The sequence below is a fragment of the Scyliorhinus canicula genome, chromosome 5, assembly GCF_902713615.1.
Source record: "Scyliorhinus canicula chromosome 5, sScyCan1.1, whole genome shotgun sequence".
In the NCBI taxonomy this organism is placed as follows: domain Eukaryota; kingdom Metazoa; phylum Chordata; class Chondrichthyes; order Carcharhiniformes; family Scyliorhinidae; genus Scyliorhinus; species Scyliorhinus canicula.
In genome coordinates, this window is record NC_052150.1 from 9,839,874 (window position 1) to 9,859,021 (window position 19,148).

Genomic DNA, 19,148 nt, shown 5'->3' on the forward strand with positions numbered 1-19,148 from the left:
TTGAATATACTTCTTCGGGATACTAATCCTGAAATTAGCTGACAGAGATCAGTGACTTCTAGAACATAGAACAGTACAGCACAGAACAGGCCCTTCGGCCCTCGATGTTGTGCCGAGCAATGATCACCCTACTTAAACCCACGTAACCCGTATACCCGTAACCCAACAATCCCCCCATTAACCTTACACTACAGGCAATTTAGCATGGCCAATCCACCTAACCCACACATCTTTGGACTGTGGGAGGAAACCGGAGCACCCGGAGGAAACCCACGCACACACGGGGAGGATGTGCAGACTCCGCACAGACAGTGACCCAGCCGGGAATCGAACCTGGGACCCCTGGAGCTGTGAAGCATTGATGCTAACCACCATGCTACCGTGAGGCCCTTATACATATAATGTTCAACGTGTATCAAATCTAAAACTCTCCAATGTTAAACCATTAACTTGTATTTTACATTTTTGGCTGTTTTTCTAATAAATGGCAGGTAATATCATAAACAGTTCTAAAAATATATATTTTGTGTTGGTTGGAATACTGCATTAATAGATGTCAAACTAGCATTGCCATGATGGTGCTCCGACAATCTCCTTTCAGCTCCCATTTGACCCTTTGGTTACGTTTCACTGTAGTATTTATGCATGGTCTAGAGTTGGGATCATCACTTCATGGCAACTTGTAAACTGCTCTTCCAGCCAATTGCTCATCTATGCATAGCACAGTCCAGCCATGATTCAATACCTGGCCTGCACTACACTAGATACTATGAATTCAACTTGGACTCTCAATCTCCTTGCTGGTGGACAGAAAAAGAGAAAAGGCTGGAACTCTGTTTATGTGGGTCACAGGTGAAAACCAGACTGGACTCAAATGTGGACCGATAAATAGCCCAACATATTCTTCAGATTCGCAAATAAATGGCAACTTGGATAATGTGTAAAAAGGAAATATGCTCAGTCATAGATTATTCCTCTCAGGGAAGGGAAAATGAATATAAATTACTTTAGTAATTACCTGGGAAGGGGGAGCGTGAAGTGTTCCTATCACCACTACGAATTTCCTACATGAGATTTTAAAATTATGATAATGGCATGCTGGCCAAATACTACACTTGATCGCAGTGGTAGAAATTGGTAGTTGCTCATTTTACAGTAAATTCGGTATGCAAGAAAAGGTCATTTGAATGTGCACCCATGGACTGGTTAATTCATTTGGGTGAAGGCTCCTTACACCGCATCATATTTATGAGCAAAATTGTAAATTTTATGTAACTTCCAATTTCACCATAAAATTGACTCTTTTTAAAGGGTAGGTTTAAAAACAAAATGGGTAGTGGTGATCCAACCTTGTGCAGTGCTGTGAAAAAGGAGTTGTAGGTCTCACATTTATCCCAAATCCTCCATTGACAAGGCAGCAAATTGGTTATTCACATCATACCAGGTAGGGGTCTGTTGATTGTCCTCGGCTATTGAGACAGTTGAAGTTTTTGTTTGTTTCTCCTTCAATTTGTCACGAGACTTGGACTTTCTTTTCTTCTGGAAGAGGTCTGCTGGAATCATGGTGGTCAGTGTGTGCAGGAGTTCATGGTAAACCTCACCTGCAATCCGACAACCTTTCAACAAGTCTTCTGCAGCAACCATCGATTTTAGCTCTTGGTACAAACAATGCACCAACGATCCACGATAGAGGCTTTCCAGAATAGAGAGAAAACAATGCAAGATGGAATTTAAAGGAAATCTACTTTGTTCAATCAAACTCTGGTAGCATTACTTAAAATGTAAAAAAAAGTAAAGCAAATGTTTTCCACTGGTAATACTAATGCCAGTCTCTTCCAGCATTAATCGAAGGCTGGCTCAGAGTAATTCCTGGTCGGAGATTAACTAATTAGCTGTTATAATTACATTAGCTGTTATAAATACATTTACAGAGTTCCATGAAGTGCAGAAACTGAAGAGAATTATTACAAGCTGGAAGGAAAGTTATTCAGATGTGGAAGCAGTGTGTTTGCATCGTGATGGGTCAACTCTGTGGTTGGCTCAGGAGCCCCACTCTGGCATGGCCGTCTCTGCCACAATTACTGAAGAGGAAGGCAGTGGATCGGGAAGGTGAACCATTTTCTGGCCTCTAATTTCTCAGCACACTCTTCCCAGCCAGGTGAGCTTTTCGATTCTGCTTGCCTCTTCCAATGCCCTTCTAGACTGTCAGCAGTCACGGCCGTCAGCAACGAAGTCCAAGTTGTCAATATTACCTGTTACTGACTAATTTCCTGCATATCCTGGAAAATAGTTTTGGAAAGGGCAGGATGCTTCTGAGTTATTCACTTGTGCAACTAGACTGCTTCAGTTATAAGTTTTGAAATATGGAAATTGATGTGCCAGATTGATGAAGTACTCCTATTGTGCTAATCTGAGTTCAATCAAAACTGTTTGCTCATAAATTAGAAATCAGTATACTTAAAAGATATTAACCATATCCCACGACCATATTTTAGAATTATAGACAGAAGGAAACAATTTTTCCATATATAGAAACAACAGCAGGCCCCTCAATTCTGTTTCACCATTTGATGGATCACAGCTGATCTGTACCACAGCTACATTAATCCATATCAATGGATACCCTTGCTAAATATTGCTGCCTAGGTCAGCATTGATTGCCCATCCCTAATTGCCCTTGAGAAGGTGGTGCTTAGCTGCCATCTTGAACCGCTGTAGTCCAGGTGGTGTAGGTACACCCACAGTGCTGCTAGGGAGGTGCACCAAGATTTTGACCCATCAACAGTGAATGAACGGCAATTTATTTTCAAGTCATGACATCACGTGGTTGGAGGGGAACTTGCAGGTGAAGGTGAGGTTTTGCTCTTAGAGGAGAGAAACTAGTGCTTCACAATTACTGTACCTTTTAGTCAAATTCACATATTATAGAGGCAAGAATCAAGTAGCTCTTATTTATCACTAATAGCATTTGCAGGCTATTAAATCTGAATTATATTCACACACATCTACCAACCAAACTGCTATTTCCTGGAATCTAAAGTTGAGAGAGCAATGGAAAAATCATTTTTCAGATGAGGTGATGAACAATAAACTGGCTTTTAATAATCTGTAGTGATTATGCAGCTATCTACAATTAGCTTGTACATATTTCCTTACCGTTTAATATCAGGCACTGGGAGGGGACAGCACAGGAGCCGATTTAGATACATTCCCATTAAAAGACAGCTCTGCCACTGACAAAACGCATGAGCCACATCTATATCCAGATTCCTCATCTGCTGCTTTCTTGGTATCAGCTGGGCGAGTCTGTCATACACCATTCTGACACCCCTCTCCTCAGAGCCGCTGTTTCCTAGGTAGATTTAATTGTAAACATAATTAGCCATTCTCCGTCCAAGTTCCTCAGAAATTACTTGTAAGATTTAACATTTGAGTTCACAGACGCAGGCCTGTGCTCCTGCAGAATGTTCATCAGGATTCCCTAAACACACTCATATCTCAGTCTACAGAAACCGCCTGACTGCTTCTGGGACAGTCATCAAAACATTCCACAAGAATTAAGTCAGACGCCACCATTTAATATTAACTCTTGTTCCAAACATTGGTCTTCAAGAGTAAAGTTGCAGGAAGTTAATTCTGTTAAGATTTTCCATTAAACAATTCAAAACTAGCAAGAAGCCCAGATTCGGCTTTCTTTTTATCTAGCTGGTCTCGGTAGCAGGCAGGCATAACAGTTTTGTGGGGTAGGGAAAAAGTGGCAATCAATTCCAGGTTCCTGCTGATATTCAGTGAGCATTCCAAGACGCCCATTACTTTCTGGTCATTGGCAGCATGAGTGCTACAGCAAATGCCGATTCTTGCACAGCCTGGCTAGCTCATTTGATACTTAATGGGGCTCTTATTCTCAGTCATTGCCTGGAGCCCCACATTGCACAATTAATTTTTTTTAAATTACTTACAAACAAGGAGTAGGCCATTCAGCTCCTTGAGCCTGCTTCGCCATTTAATAAGGTCATGGCTAATTGGATAGTAACCTCAAATCTGCATCCCCCCCCAAACAATAACCTATTAGCCCCTTGCTCACCAAGAGTGTATTCACCTTTGCCTTCAAAAATGCAAAGACTCCTCTCTGTCAAAATCCCTCTTATACATTTCAATCAAGTTGCCTCTTACTCTTCGAAACCTCAACGGGTACAAGTTAGCCTGTCCAAACTTTCCTCATAAGACAACCTATCCCTTCCAGGTATTGTTTGGTAAACCTTCTCTGAACAGCTCCCAATGCATTTAAAGAAGGTGACCAATACTGTACACAGTACTCCAGATGTGGTCTCAGTTGTCCTGTGCAACACACGCTCCCCATTTTTGCATTCAATTCCCCTTGCAATAAATTATAGCATTCTATTATCTTTCTTCAATATTTGCTGTATCTGTGTACTAGTCTTTTGTGATTCATGCACTAGGACACCCAGATCCCTCTGCACTTACTTTTTAATTCAAAACACTGAACAATTGTGATGAATAAAGGCCCTTGTCACAGGTACAAGGTTTATAAAGTGAACAGGGGCCACACGGGAGTGCCCAGCCATCAAAGAATACATCCATTTGCAGAAAATAGAAGCGTTATGTTAAGAAAACAAAGGTAGTTTTAAGGGATTTATATCTGCATCATTAAACATTAGAAATAAGGTATAATTTTAAGTGGGTTTAATTTAATGTTTCTGTGCCTGGAATGGTAAAACCTATAGTTAGAATGTGTGGAAGTTAGACAAAGGAGAACAAATGGAGACAAATGGGTCTTTTTCAGGATGGCAGCCAGTGACTAGTGGTGTTCCGCAGGGGTCAGTGTTGGGACCACAACTATTCACGATATACATTAACGATCTGGAAGAAGGAATTGAGGGCATTGTTGCTAAGTTTGCAGATGATACAAAGATATGTAGAGGGACAGGTAGTGTTGAGGAAGCGGGGAAGCTGCAGTTGGACTTGGACCTGCTGGGAGAGTGGGCAAAGAAGTGACAGAATATGGAAAAGTGTGGCAATTACACAATGGAAGGAGGAATGGAGGCATAGACTATTTGCTAAATGGGGAACGATTTCGGAATTCTGAAGCACAAAGTTTAGGAGTCCCAGTTCTGGATTCTCTTAAGGTTAACGTGCAGGTTCAGTTGGCAGGTAGGAAGGCAAATGCAATGTCAGCATTCATTTTGAGAGGGCTAGAATACAAGACCAGGGATGTACTGCTGGGGCTGTATAAGGCTCTGGTCAGGCGCCATTTGGAATATTGCGAGCAGTTTTGGGCCTCATATCTGAGGAAGGATGTACTGGCCTTGGAGGGGATTAAGAATGATCCCGGGAATTAAGGGCTTGTCGTATGAAGAGCTATCGAGGACTCTGGGTCGGTACTCGATGGTGTTTAGGATGATTGGGGGGGGGGGGGGGGGGGGAGATAGATGACTGAAACTTACAGAATACGGAGAGGCCTAGATAGAGTGGACATGCAGATGTTTCCACTAGTAAGAGAGACTAGCACCTGACTGAAGGAACAATCATTTAAAACGGAAATGAGGAATTTCTTCAGCCAGAGGGTGGCAAAACTGTAGAACTCTTTGCCGCAGATGGCTGTGGAGGCGAACTCACTGAGATAGATAGGTTCTTAATTAATAAGGGGAGAGGGCAGGAGAATGGGGATGAAAAACATATCAGCCATGATTGAATGGCAGAGCAGACTTGATGGGGCGAATGGCCTTCTGCTCTTAAAAAAATAAATTTAGAGTACCTTTTCCCCCCCAATTAAGGGGTAATTTAGCATGTTCAATCCACCTACCCTGCACATTTTTTGAGTTGTGGGTGTGAGACCCATGCAGGCACGGGGAGAATGTACAAACTCCACACGGACAGTGACCCGGGATCCTTGGCGTCGAGAGGCAGCAGTGCTAACCGCTGCAATACCCTCTAATTCTGCTCCTATATCTTATGGTATGAGTGTTGGTTAAGTTGCAACTGTGCTTCTATTGTGTATTTTGTTTTAAATTTAAAGTAGCCAATTATTTTTCTTTTCCAATTAAGGGGCAATTTAGCATGGCCAATCCACCTAACTTGCCCATCTTTGGGTTGTGCGCGTGAATCCCACGCAGACACGACGAGAATGTGCAAACTCCACACGGACAGTAACGCAGGGCCGGGATTCGAACCCGGGTCCTCAGTGCCGCAGTCCCAGTGCTAACCACTGCGCCACATGCCACCCCCTTCTATTGTGCTTAAGGGGATACGATGTGAAGAATAAATAAAAGACTGCTGGTGTTGCTTAGCAACTGGGGCTTTGTACGGTAGAGAAGCTTTTAAGCTTTAGCTGAATTTCTGGGTAGTTGGGAGTACCTCGAGGCGTGAACACATCTCAACTCTGCCAGAATACTGGACAGGATGGGAGCTGCAACGGGTGAGGCTTCCTAAAGTACAAGTTAGAGTACAGATAACCAGGGAATAAGGACAGAAAGAGCATTTAAGACAATTGGAGTTCAGAGAATTGAGAGCAAGGTAATGTTCAGAAGAATTCAAGGACAAGAAAACAAAGTGTTCTTTGTTATAGACAATTGAAGTATCTAGATTTAAATGGGACAGCAGACTTTAGAGTGGATGAAACGTTTGATGTATGTTAACATAGAGAGTTAAAGCAGTTTGCACAGCAGTAAAGACAAAGAACCCCTCATGGGGTTGGTGTAAAATCTTGGACTGAATTTGTTATTTAAAGTAGATCAGAAAGAAGCTTTGGTTAAAAGTGTCTTTTAGAAAACCTGGTCTGGATCTTGGAATGCAAACCGCTAAGGGAAAGCATAATTATGAGAGAATATTTTAAAGTGTGTTTTGGGAGTGGAGTTTGGAAACTCATGTGATCATGACCTTGGGGGGGGGGGGGGGGGGGGGGGGGGGAAAGAGTGAAAGGTGTATTGTATCATAATCCAACTTCTTCATATATTAATAATGATAATCTTTATTAGTGTCACAAGTAGTCTTACATTAACACCGTAATGAAGTTACTGTGAAAATTCCCTAGTCACCACATTCTGGCACCTGTTCAGGTAGAGGGAGAATTCAGAATGTCCAAATTACTCAACAGCACGTCTTTCGGCACTTGTTGGGAGGAAACCGGAGCAAACCCACACAGACACGGGGAGAAAGTGCAGATTTCACAGACAGTGAACCAAGCCGAGAATCGAACCCGGGTCCCTGGCGCTGTGAAGCATTAGTGCTAACCTCTTGAGTTTATGTTTTTTTCTTGTTAAAACATTCCATGTTGTTTTAAAAAAAAATAAAAGTTACAGGACGGGAACCTCCGTCGGTGGGATCATCTGTTTCGCCGGCAGCGCGCTCGTGCCCGCGGATTTCCCGACAGTGTGGGCTTGGCCACAATGGGAAACCTCATTGGCTGGCTGCCGAGACAGAAGATCCCGCTGCTGGCAGTGGCGTGCCGCACCTGAAAACGGGTCTGGTGGGACAGAGAATCCCGCCCAAGGTCTTTTGAGCCAGGGTGCCATTCTGGGATCTTCCCATCTAGTTATAACATCGACTGGGATCGTAACAGTTAAGAGAGAATACAAGGCAGGGTTTGCCTCCCAAATGTGTTTTTGATAACTTTGGCAAAAAGTCCTAATTAAAAGAACAATACCCCGAGGCATTTCTGGTGAGAATTTTAATAATGACAGACAAATGAAGAGAATATTTTGGGGATCAGTTAATCCTAACATGATCCCGTTTTAATTTATTCCCTAATAACAGGTTTCAGTTTGCACCTCGGACTTAATTGAGACTGTCTGCTTGGTGATAAAAAGTGAGTTATGAGACACTAGCTGCACTTAAAAACATCTCTCATTTGCTGTGACTGGCATTCCCTCTGCACAAGTGCAGGAAGTGTTCCCCTCCGAGTTAGGGCACAAATAAAGCAGCCCAAGGAATGGCGAGGGGGGTGACCATTCTGAAGATACAATCCGCTCCACATCTGTCAATAATGTAACAAAACGGTGTCAATTGCACCGAAATGAACGTCATCTATTTCATCCAGGACAGTAGAGGAAAGAAAAGTGAAAAGAGGAAGTTAAAGGGGCGCAACGGTTTCAGATCACAAAATCAGTGGAGAAAAATTATAAAAGAAAACCAATATCATATATTGCAGCATCAATTACCAGTGCATAAGATGGATTTGGAATACCATGGGGATTAATTGCCCAACACTTGAGATATTTCAAAGAGCAGAAATGTCTGGAACTGAAGCTCTCGTCATCAGAGCCCAGCTTAGATGGAATGGACATGTATTACGGAAGATGGATTTGCATCCCGAAGGTGGTCACGTGTGCACAACTAAAATTTGACAGTGCCCATTAGCTAGACCATGGCTATGGTACATTGATTCCTTGAAGTTAAACCTACACAGAGGGTGGGAGAGGGCTGGGTATAGAGGGAATACAGCACAAGGAAGTGCTGAGGGTTTTGGCCAAGGTTGGTATCATGACCGGTACAGGCTTGGAGGGCCGAAGGGCCTGTTCCTGTGTTGTATTGTTCTTTCAAATACAGCATGTCTGCCATAAACATGCACAAGAAATACCTGGGAAGCCATCTCAACGCTGGCAGCATTTCCTTCAAACAACAAACAATACAGGCAGCTAGGGACATAAAAGTCAGCGAGAAAGACCAGGCAATCCCAACAGAAATTGATGATTCATCCCTACCCACACCGTGGAAAGTTTTCCAGATCTGCCATCAGGCTGCACAGTCATATTCAAACTCAAAACAGATGCCTCCATTCACACAAGACACAGCTACCTTTGCTAAGAAAGGAAAAATGACCAATGTACTAGTATTCTTCACCATTGAATGTCACTAATTTACAATGTACAAACACAGCAATGCTATTAAGCTAATGCTTCTTATAGTCACTATTTACCTGATTTGTGGATTATTTTATGCAGCTCTCCAGTTACAATGCAAAGCAGCAGAGCCTGAAGATGGTGCAATGTTATTTTGGGTTCAGCATGAGCTACCCAGGAGCAGGTTGCAGCAACTGTTAACTGCAGATGAGCTGGCAAGGCCTGCACGTCAGATTTTGCTCTCAGTGTGTCCACCAAAAAGTTGATTCTGCCCGACATAGAAATCTGTAAAAGATAACTTGCTGATCAGGATCTGTTGACAAACCAACCCACTTACACGGTTACAGCTCAATGGTGATTCTTAATTAACGGGACGGTTTACTGGAGTTTTAATGCAGAGGAAGATTCTTGACTAACAAGGGTAGAGGAATCAGGCAGGATAGGGGCATTGAGGCCACAATCCGATCAGCCATAATCTTACAGAGTAGTGGAGCAGGCTCAAGGGGCTGAATTCGTACGAGATACTCAGCAGGTCTGGCAGCATCGGAGTAGAGAGAAACAGAGCTCACATTTGACCATCTCTCTCTCAGATGCTATCAGATGTGCTGAGCGTTTCCAGCACGTTCTGTCTTTATTTCTTGATATATTGGAATTGGGAAAGCTTTTGATTAAAATGGAATTTGGCACATTTCCAATATTGGATAGAATTTTCCGGCCGTTCCCAGCGGTGGGATCTTCCAGTCCCGACGATGGAAAACCCTCGTCTCGGGGGTTCTATAAAACAGGACCAGCCCCCCCCCCCCCCCCCCCCAGCCAATGGAGGGCAACTTCCATCGCGAGGAAACGTAGCGGGAGGCGTGGTAAATCCTGCTCATTAAGTCTGAGAAACAATCGGTCAGGCCGTTAACTAAACACCGCAAAAGCTGAAAGTTTAAATGAGGAATTTTGAAAGTTATAAACTATATGAGGGCGGCAGAGCAGCGACGCTGATTGGCTGTTGCGGGGAGTGATTTGTCTCAGGTGCAGTTAGTGACTGGAAGGAGCCTTCAGTGAGGATAGTCTGCGGGAACAAGTTGAGGCAAGTATCCTGCAGAGGGCAGCAGAGTGGCGATGCCGATTGGCTGTTGCGGGGAGTGAATTGTGGAAAGCTGCTGTCGGGTGAGTTTCTAGAACTAATATATTTCAGGCAGTGGCTAAACCCGAGACACTACACAGGTAGTGTCTCCCATCCTCCTCCTCTAACCAAAAAAAAACTGTGTGGTGAGTTGGTGAGGTAAGCTTTTCTTTCCTTTTCTTCTCGCCACCCTCCACCACCTTTTAAAACTGCGGGGAGTGTGAAAATCAGGTAAGCTTTTTTTTTGCTCTCTGTAATTGTCAAGTGGATAAATGAAAGGGATGGCATAGAGGGCAGTGCAATGATCCTCCTGCAGGATGTTCAAGGTGAGGGACACCGTCAGTGGCCCTGCTAAATTCACCTGCGGGAATTGCACCCATCTCCAGCTCCTCAGGGAACTGCATGAACTGAGAATCATTCGGGAGGCAGAGTCGGTTATAGATAGAAGCTACAGGGATGTAGTCACTCCTAAGAATTAAGGTAGCTGGGTGACGTATAAAAGGAGGGGTAAGAAGCAGTTAGTGCAGGAATCCCCTGCGGTTGTTCCACTCAATAACAGTACACCGTTTTGGATACTGTTGGGGTGACCTACCAGAGGTAAGCCACGATGACCAGATCTGTGGCACTGAGTCTGTCCCTGTGGCTCCGAAGGGAAGGGGGGAGAGCATTAGTTATTGGAGACCCTATAGTTAGAGGTACAGATAGGCGGTTCTGTGGCAACGATAGAGGCTCACAGTTGGTGTGTTGCCTCCCGGGTGCCAAGTTCCGTGACGTCTCTGATCGTGGTTTTCGGGATCCTTAAGGGGGAGGGGGGGGGGGGGGGGGGGGCAACCACAAGTCATGGTCCACATCGGTACCAACGACATAGGTAGGAAAAGGGACGGGGATGTAAAACAGGAATTCAGGGAGCTAGGGTGGAAGCTGAGAGCCAGGACAGACCATGTTGTCAACTCTGGTTTGCTGCCAGTGCCACGTGCTAGCGAGGTGAGGAACAGGGAGAGTACAGTTAAACACGTGGCTACAGGGATGATGTAGGAGGGAGGGTTTCAGTTACTTGGATAATTGGAGCACATTTTGGGGAAGGTGGGACCTGTACAAACAGGACGGGTTACACCAGAACCGAAGGGGCACCAATATCCTGGGAGAGAGGGGGAAACTGATTTGTAGTCCAGGAGATAGCATTGCTGGAGTTCAGGAAGTTGAGGGTAGTGCAGTACTGAGGAAGGTACCAAGGTCACAAGAGGGATGAAGGTGGTTTGAAGTGTGTCTACTTCAATGCAAGGAGCATCAGGAATAAGGTTGGTGAGCTTGAAGCATGGATTGGTACCTGGGACTATGATGATATGGTCATTACGGAGACATGGTTAGAACAGGGACAGGAATGGTTGTTGGAGGTTTCGGGGTTTAGATGTTTCAGTAAGATTAGGGAAGGTGGTAAAAAATGTGGAGGAATGGCATTGTTAATCAAGGATAGTATAATGGCTACAGAAAGGCAGTTTGAGAAGGATCTGTCTACTGAGGTAGTGTGGGCCCCTGTCCGTGTGGAGTTTGCACATTCTCCCCATGTCTGCGTGGGTCTCACCCCCACAATCCAAAAAGATGTGCAGGGTAGGTGGATTGGCCACGCTAAATTTTCCCTTAATTGGAAAAGAAATTGGGTACTCTAAATTTAAAAAAAAGACTTGATCTGGGGAACCTGACACTGTGAACAGAGCCCGAATAAAAGAGATTTCATATGCGGCCTTGACACATTGTAATGTTACCAAAAAATAAGTTCAAGAAACATCTTTGTGATGATTAAGACAGGGGTGGTTATGACTTAGGTGAAGAGATCTCCCCGCGCATAGAAGTCATGTATGTGACACCATGTAATAGTTTCCTTAAGTTCTTATATCTCACTTTATATTACGTGTGCACACTCACTTCGGGTAGTCTTTGTAATGAATATATTTCATTTGAGTCAAATCCTTTCAGCACCACTCGAACACTGGTTTTTCTCAGCGTTTGGTCATATCTATCGAATTCCTCCACACAATGCACTTTGCTGTGTTCTTGCTCTGCCAACATGCTGTTCAATAAATTCGATGTCAAGTCAGGACCAGGCTCACTGGTGTGTCGTAGCAGTCCATACATAACCTGCCGAATATGCAGTGAGCACCTATTACTGCTGGCTCTGCCCACATTCTCCACCTGGGTTTGCAAAAACGTCCTCTTTAAGATCAAGCAGTCACTAAGAAATGGGGCCAACTCTCCTTTAATCAGAGCAAGGCACACCCATTCGGGTGCTTTGCTGGCCAAGGCAGTGGGTATGTGAGGTCTCACATCTTTACTCTGAAAGAACTTTGCAAGATCCACTTCTGACTCCGTATATTCATCCATAAGGGAGTAGAGAACTTTACGGACCTCTTGGTGTTCATTTTGTTTCAGGTACGTCAGAATATTTTCTACAGCCTCCTTTGGGTCGCTAAATCTGGACAGCCAGTTGAGGAGCCCTTGAATCCTCATGTTTTTCCTTCCTGTAGCGGTCTTTGCATGGAAATGAACTCGGGCAAAAAAGGTCTCCAAGGAAGAAAGATTCACATAATCGTTGCCATTCAACACCGCAAAGAGAGGGAGGAGAGCTTTGTTTCGGAGGCTGAAATGGTTACAGAAATTCTCAATGGAGAAACACTGGGTCGGAATGTACGATCCGGAGAGGTCTTTAGGAGTAATGACGTTTTGCCATTTGAGGTAATTGAGGGGACAATAACCAGCCTTCAAATCGAAAACACAGAAGTCACTGTCTAATGTTAGGACAGGACAGGCCCACCGATTAGCAAGAGTTACAATGTCACGGTCTGCTTCTGAATGGCACTGGACAAAAGGCACTTGCAAATGTGTTAAAACTTGTTTAAAAACCTCTGGACTGAGCAGCGGCAGCAACATCCCACCACCGCCTCTCGATATAACTCGTGCCTTTTGGATTTTCTCCCTGGCACGCTGTTTGATAGTTTCAAACTTTTTATCGGTACAGTCACATCCACCATCAAATACCACATATGGTGTAATATTACAGAGAGACAGGGCTTCAAAGAACTTGCAGATGACATCAGTAAACAAATCATATTCACCTCCGTGCTTAAGATCAAGGCCAGAGTCAAAGTAAAGTCTATGAAACAAGTTATTGCCATCGATTACAATTTTTGTATTTTGTAGCTTGACGTTATTAAAAAATGTATGATTTTCTCCAATGTAAGTCATCAATCCGTGGATACCCATGTTAATGAGCAATTGGCTTCACCCTAGGTGACAAATACAATGAGTTGGGCTGGTTAGGTCATACAGCAACATTGTATGGACAATATAAGCTCATTCAGCAACTGAAGTAAAGTCCAAATTCACTACATCAATATATATTTGCTCAGCTTTTTAACATAATCGAAGGTTCTACCACAACAGAAGTCAGGAGAACGTTACAATTTTCCTTCCACTTCTCCCATGAAAGCAGCTGTTCCAATCCACCTCTGTTCTGTCAGGTGATGTAATACATAAGGATGCAGATTGTCCGATCATAATGGCCGTGGTAGCTCATTCATTGCAAAGGGTTACAGCAGGCATGGAATCACAAATTTTAGGTTAATCTCCAACGAGCCTCAGTCAGGACTCCTGTGCACATTTGAATGACTACTTAAGCATATTGAAAACCTAAACGGATCAACATTTGGCCTAAACTGGGTTTGGATGCACTGTCCCCTATTAAAAAAAAAGTACTTTCAGTTGCACACTGATATGGTAGAAGTAATAAAGCTTCCATCTACCTTATGGTATTTTGGTTAGGATACATTGGGTGGGATTTACCAGCGTGTTTTTCGGCGGAGGTGGCCGGCCAGCGGGATCTACCGTTTTCCTGTTGACGGCAACCCTCGTCGCCGGGAAGCCCGTGCATCGGTGTGGGACTCGAATTTTCCACTGGCACAAACAGCCGGTAAATCCCACCCATTATCCCCTGAACCACATTTTTGTTTTTTAAAAGGGTAAGAAATACCAACATTTTGTATCCAACTAGCATCTGTTGCACAGAAAAACATTCCAAGGCATCCCCAAAGGCGCAACAAACAAATGGACATCAATCAAAAGAGTGGAAGTTCAGAGAGGATACACGACGTGCGATTATAGTTTAAAGTACTCAATTGGCTCTCAGCAAAGGAGATACCGAAGGGCAGCATCAGAATCAAATGAGATGGCGTGCGGAGGAGGTAAAGCCAGGTTAAATACCACTTATTTCCCAGGTTACATGATGATTGTATTGCACATGACAGGGCTAAAATATGTTTGTGATTTACACGTTTTAAGGGAAATGGAGCTGGTTGCACATCTGGAGCATCGCGTCCACTTCTGGATACTGCACCTGAGAAAGGATTTATCAGTCGTGAAGGTAGTGCATAGTCCCCAGAATGGAACCAGGGTTAAATTACAAGGAAAGGTTACATAAACCAGGGCTGTAATATTTAATATAGAAATTGGTGTGGGTTATTGGATTGAGGTTTTTACAATTCTGGCCTGACTGGTGATTAGATTAATGTTACACACAAGATAATATATTAAATGTCGGGTGGGGGAGGGGGGGTTGTCCGAATCGCCCATGGCGAGGTGGGGGTAAGGGGAGTTGTCCGAATCCCCCATGGCTGCATGGGGTGAGGTGCCTGAATCCCCTTGGATGGGGTGGGGATGAGGTGAGTTGTCTGAATCCCACTGGGCTGCATGGGGTGAGGTGTCCGAATCCCCCTGGGTGGGGGCGAGGTGTCTGAATGCCCCCTGGGCAGGGGGGGGGGGGGGGGGGAAGTGTCTGTCCCCCTGGGGTGAGGGCAAGTGTCTGTCCCCCTGGGGTGAGGGCAAGTGTCTGTCCCCCTGGGGTGAGGGCAAGTGTCTGTCCCCCTGGGGTGAGGGCAAGTGTCTGTCCCCCTGGGGTGAGGGCAAGTGTCTGTCCCCCTGGGGTGAGGGCAAGTGTCTGTCCCCCTGCGGTGAGGGCAAGTGTCTGTCCCCCTGGGGTGAGGGGGTGTCTGTCCCCCCTGGGGTGAGGGGGGGTCTGTCCCCCCTGGGGTGAGGGGGGGGGGTCTGTCCCCCTGGGGTGAGGGGGGGGGGGTCTGTCCCCCTGGGGTGAGGGCAAGTGTCTGTCCCCCTGGGGTGAGGGGACGTGTCTGTCCCCCCTGGGGTGAGGGGACGTGTCTGTCTCCCTGGGGTGAGGGGACGTGTCTGTCCCCCCTGGAGTGAGGGAAAGTGTCTGTCCGAACCCCCCCCCCCACCCCCCGGGCGGGAACCCCGCTCGCTCTCCCTCACCGTCAGCGGGGCAGTAGCCGTTCCTTCACCCGCTCTCTGAGGCTGCTCCAAAATCGCATCTGGCTGAGGAGCGGGCGGGTTTCCCGCGGGCGGCCCTGCTCGAACGCCTGGGCCACCAACTCGGTCAGCTCCCGGAGCCGGGCCTCCACCTCCTCGGCCACCAGCCCGATGTCCTCCGGGCCGCGGGCCTCCTCCAGCTGCTCGTTGAGGCGGAGGACGGCGGCCAGGAAGGCGGGGTCGCCGGCGGGAAGCTGGCTGCCCGCCTCCTCCTCCTCGGGCTGGGCCTCGGCCGGTAGTTCCAGCCGCAGCAGGTAGAGGCCCCGGGACAGCGGGCGGAGCAGGGTGCCGTAAGCCTCGTTCACCAGCGCCGACTGTTCCTCGGAGAAGCGGCGCTCGGCCTCGGCGCTGCGGCTGAAGTTGTCGGGGTGCAGGTCGCGCTGGAGGCGGCGCTGGCTGCGGGACAGCCGCTCGGCCGACAGGCGGAAGCGGCGCGGGAGGCCCAGCAGCTGGAAGTAGTCGCGGCGCCGGTCGGGCGGCTGCAGGGCCCGGCAGGAGGAGCAGAAAAATCCCGGGGGCTCCAGCGGCGCCGCCCCGCACCGCCAGCAGCCTCCGGCCCCGGTACACAGCCCGCGGAGCCCGGCCCAGCGCACACTCCCGCCGGGCGGGAACCTCGCCGGGCGCGGCTGGACCAGCGGGAACCCCGCCCCGGGCGGCTGGACCAGCGGGATTCCCGCCCCGGGCCGCCGACCCAGCGGGATTCCCGCCCCCAGTCGGGCGGCGGTTGGACCCGCGCACGACGCCAGCCCGCGGAGCATCATTCAAACCAGCCAATCAGCGGTGCTCAGAAACGTCACTGATAGCCGACGTCAGTTCCGGGCTATTCCCCACCCGTTCCTGTCTGAGTTACTTTGCAAGGGGTGTTGGTGCTGGTGCTGTTGTGATTTATCTGCAAAGGTTTCCCACTGTCCAGTCAACCCCAGGCACTTTTGTTGTCTGGCCTCAATCAACTTGAACCAGTTCTCCCTCTGCAATTGGCTTTGTTTAAGATTGTTGTTTTGGCTGAGGTACATCACCCTCAAATTTTAACATTAATACTCCTCCAGCTTGCTGTTCATCGGGAAAGGCGGCATGAAGCTGAATAGAGCTGAAAACAGGAAAATAAACAAATGAAACAACAAAGAGTGACTACTGCACAATGATGATTTTGCTGTTTCCGCTGAAAAATCAAAGAGTTAACTCTGATTTTCTCTGTACAAATGCTGCCAGCCTACTCAGCATTCCCTTCAATTTCTACGATGGTGTTACTTTAATGTGGGGAATGAAATCTGCACCTTTCAGTGTCCAGCCTGCAAGAAAAACCAAGTTACTTGTCAGCCAGCAAATTTGGCACATGTTTCATAGAATTTACAGTACAGAAGGAGGCCATTCGGCCCATCGAGTCTGCACCATGTTGCTCTGTTCATCTGGTTCTAAATATGGCGGTCAATATGGTCGCCTTCCTTAATCCTAATTATGCTTGCTCTAGAGTCGCCAGGTATCTTTCGATACCGCCACAAGGTTCAAACCCGAATACTGATCAAAGAACATTTCTTTTTATTGGAACAAACAAAACACATACAAAAATGGATGCACTTTAATTCACTTAAAGGGGTTGTGGGGTTTGTTGAAGTCCGAAAATAAGGGATCTAAATGTGTATATCGGAGTGTGGGAGGCTTTCCTCCGCTATTTCCTGAGTCTCAATACCACGTTATGAACTTGTCATACCAGGTCGGTGTACTGGTTACTGTCTCGGGGTACAGTGTATGGCAGGGGTGTGTAACATTCATGGCCTGCGTGGTAGGGGTCAGGGGGGTAGCGTCCATGTGCAACTGGAGGGATCCCGCTAAGATCCAACTGTAGAGCATGATGGTTGTCTTCATCTTTCCTTCATTCTGTCTTCTTTTCTTCTGAGGTTCCTGAGTTCTATGGACACAAGCATCTGTTATCTCGTATGTCTGTCCTTTATTGCCAATTCCCCATTATAATTGGTCACCGTCTGTGACTCCCTCATTTTGTTTTTGTTTAAATCAAATCTTTGGAACAAGACATCCGAGAAAAAACTGACACAGTACGAGCCGTCTCGCAGCCTGCGCGATCTACCATCCCAGTGTTTGAGGATGTAAATAGCATCGGGAAGCAACCCTAAGGGTCGCCATAAACAAACATTAGAATTTTGAACTAAAAGTGCCAAAATGGGGTGCGTATGGGCCCCGGCGGATAAAAATGGGTGGAATCCCCGGGTAGGACGGTGATCAGTGCCATATGTGCTCTACCCAAACATAGCTGACCAGGGGGTCCTCAGGCAGGGTGGGAACCAGTGCCGTTACTCCACTGCCTGAGTGACCGGACAAGAAAGGGTAAGAGTGTGGTTGTAGTTATGGCATCTCCTGCCTCGAAGCAGAAGAGCACTTATGAACTGTTATGAACTGTTGTCTACGGACAAAATTGTTCCTTTACCTGCCAGCGGGCGTCAAAGGAGTGGTGGTGTGGGGCCATGAAAACATTTAGCGAACAAACAACATTCAACATTGACAGTAACAAACAGTCAATCAACAAACTAACATAACAAAATCCATCATTTTTACCATCATGTGGACACCTCATTGCTCTATAGTGAACAGAGTCGCAAAGGGGTTTGTTTGGTGGGAGTCAGACTCTAAGTCATCATCTTCTCCCGGTTGCCATACTCTTTTTTTTAATAAATTTAGATTACCCAATTATTTTTTCCAATTAAGGGGCAATTTAACGTGGCCAATACACCTACTCTGCTCATTTTTGGGTTGTGGGTCGAAACCCACGCAGACACGGGGAGAATGTGCAAACTCCACACGGACAGTGACCCAGAGCCGGGATCGAACCTGGGACCTCAGCGCCGTGAGGTGGTTGTGCTGACCACTAGGCCACCGTGCTGCCCCTGGTTGCCATACTCTTGACTGGAGTAATCGTGCTAAAGCGGCTTGGGGCGAATTGGGGTCCATCTCATCATTCCAGATGAGCCTGAATGAATTGTCTCGGTGCCAGTATTTCGTATCGTGATTGGAGCTGCTAGGGGTCAATCCATAATCGCCGGGCGGTGGGTCTGAATCAGGGGCTTTAATGTACGTTATCTCGAAGGGGTCGCTGGAATCTTGTTCGGAGTCGCTGGGAGTGGGGCCTGGTGCAGGGGTGTAATCGTAGTGTGGCGTGCTGGGGCTGTTGCTGTCTCTACCACTATCGCTGTCGGTTGGGGGCGGGGAGAGGCGGAGTCGTGCCTCTGGGGGTAGAGTCGAAATTGTGTCTGAGGATGGGCTGGACAGGTTGGGGGAGGGTAGGAAAAGGTCGTTCGTGGGCGGGGCGTACTCATCTGCTGCTGCGAGCGAGATGTGTGGGTGGTTCTGCGAGCCATAAGCCTTAAGCTGGTTTATGTGGAACCACGCAGACTTGCCATTGGGATATGTGATCTTGTATACAGAGGAGCTGACTTTGTCAGAGATGGAGTACGGTCCGGCAAATTTGGGGGAAAGGAATGAACTGGGGTTGTACAGGGCCAGCATGACCTGCTGCCCTACTACAAACTCCGTGGCGTGCACCGTCCTATCAAAGCAAACTTTGCTTTGCTTCTTGCTGACAGCTGTTGCAAGCTGGGCTGCCTTTACATTTTCAATAATCTGCTGTACAGTTTTTTCATGGGTGAGGGCGGTGACTGCGGGGCTGGCCAAATCCAGTCCTAATAAATACTCTGTCCCTTTCATGGGGCGTCCGGTCATGAGGATGTGGGGGGTATATCCTGTGGACGTGGATACCTGTTTCGAATTAGTGCAAAGTGGAGAACTGTGTCCCA

General features: G+C 46.8%; 2 protein-coding genes across 2 annotated transcripts; both read right to left on the bottom strand.

Moving 5' to 3' along the window:
* Positions 1-256: 256 nt before the first annotated feature.
* aste1b (asteroid homolog 1b) lies at positions 257-15,232 on the bottom strand. The gene is made up of 4 exons (XM_038796559.1): positions 11,896-15,232; positions 8,936-9,143; positions 3,157-3,352; positions 257-1,693 (listed from the first exon to the last, which is right to left on the bottom strand). Exons 1-4 carry the CDS (start codon positions 13,228-13,230, stop codon positions 1,390-1,392), a joined length of 2,043 nt encoding a protein of 680 aa, XP_038652487.1. The 5' UTR covers positions 13,231-15,232; the 3' UTR covers positions 257-1,389.
* Positions 15,233-15,288: 56 nt separating this feature from the next.
* hscb (HscB mitochondrial iron-sulfur cluster cochaperone) lies at positions 15,289-16,119 on the bottom strand. Its single transcript, XM_038796560.1, has one exon. It carries the CDS (start codon positions 16,104-16,106, stop codon positions 15,291-15,293), a length of 816 nt encoding a protein of 271 aa, XP_038652488.1. The 5' UTR covers positions 16,107-16,119; the 3' UTR covers positions 15,289-15,290.
* Positions 16,120-19,148: the final 3,029 nt, after the last annotated feature.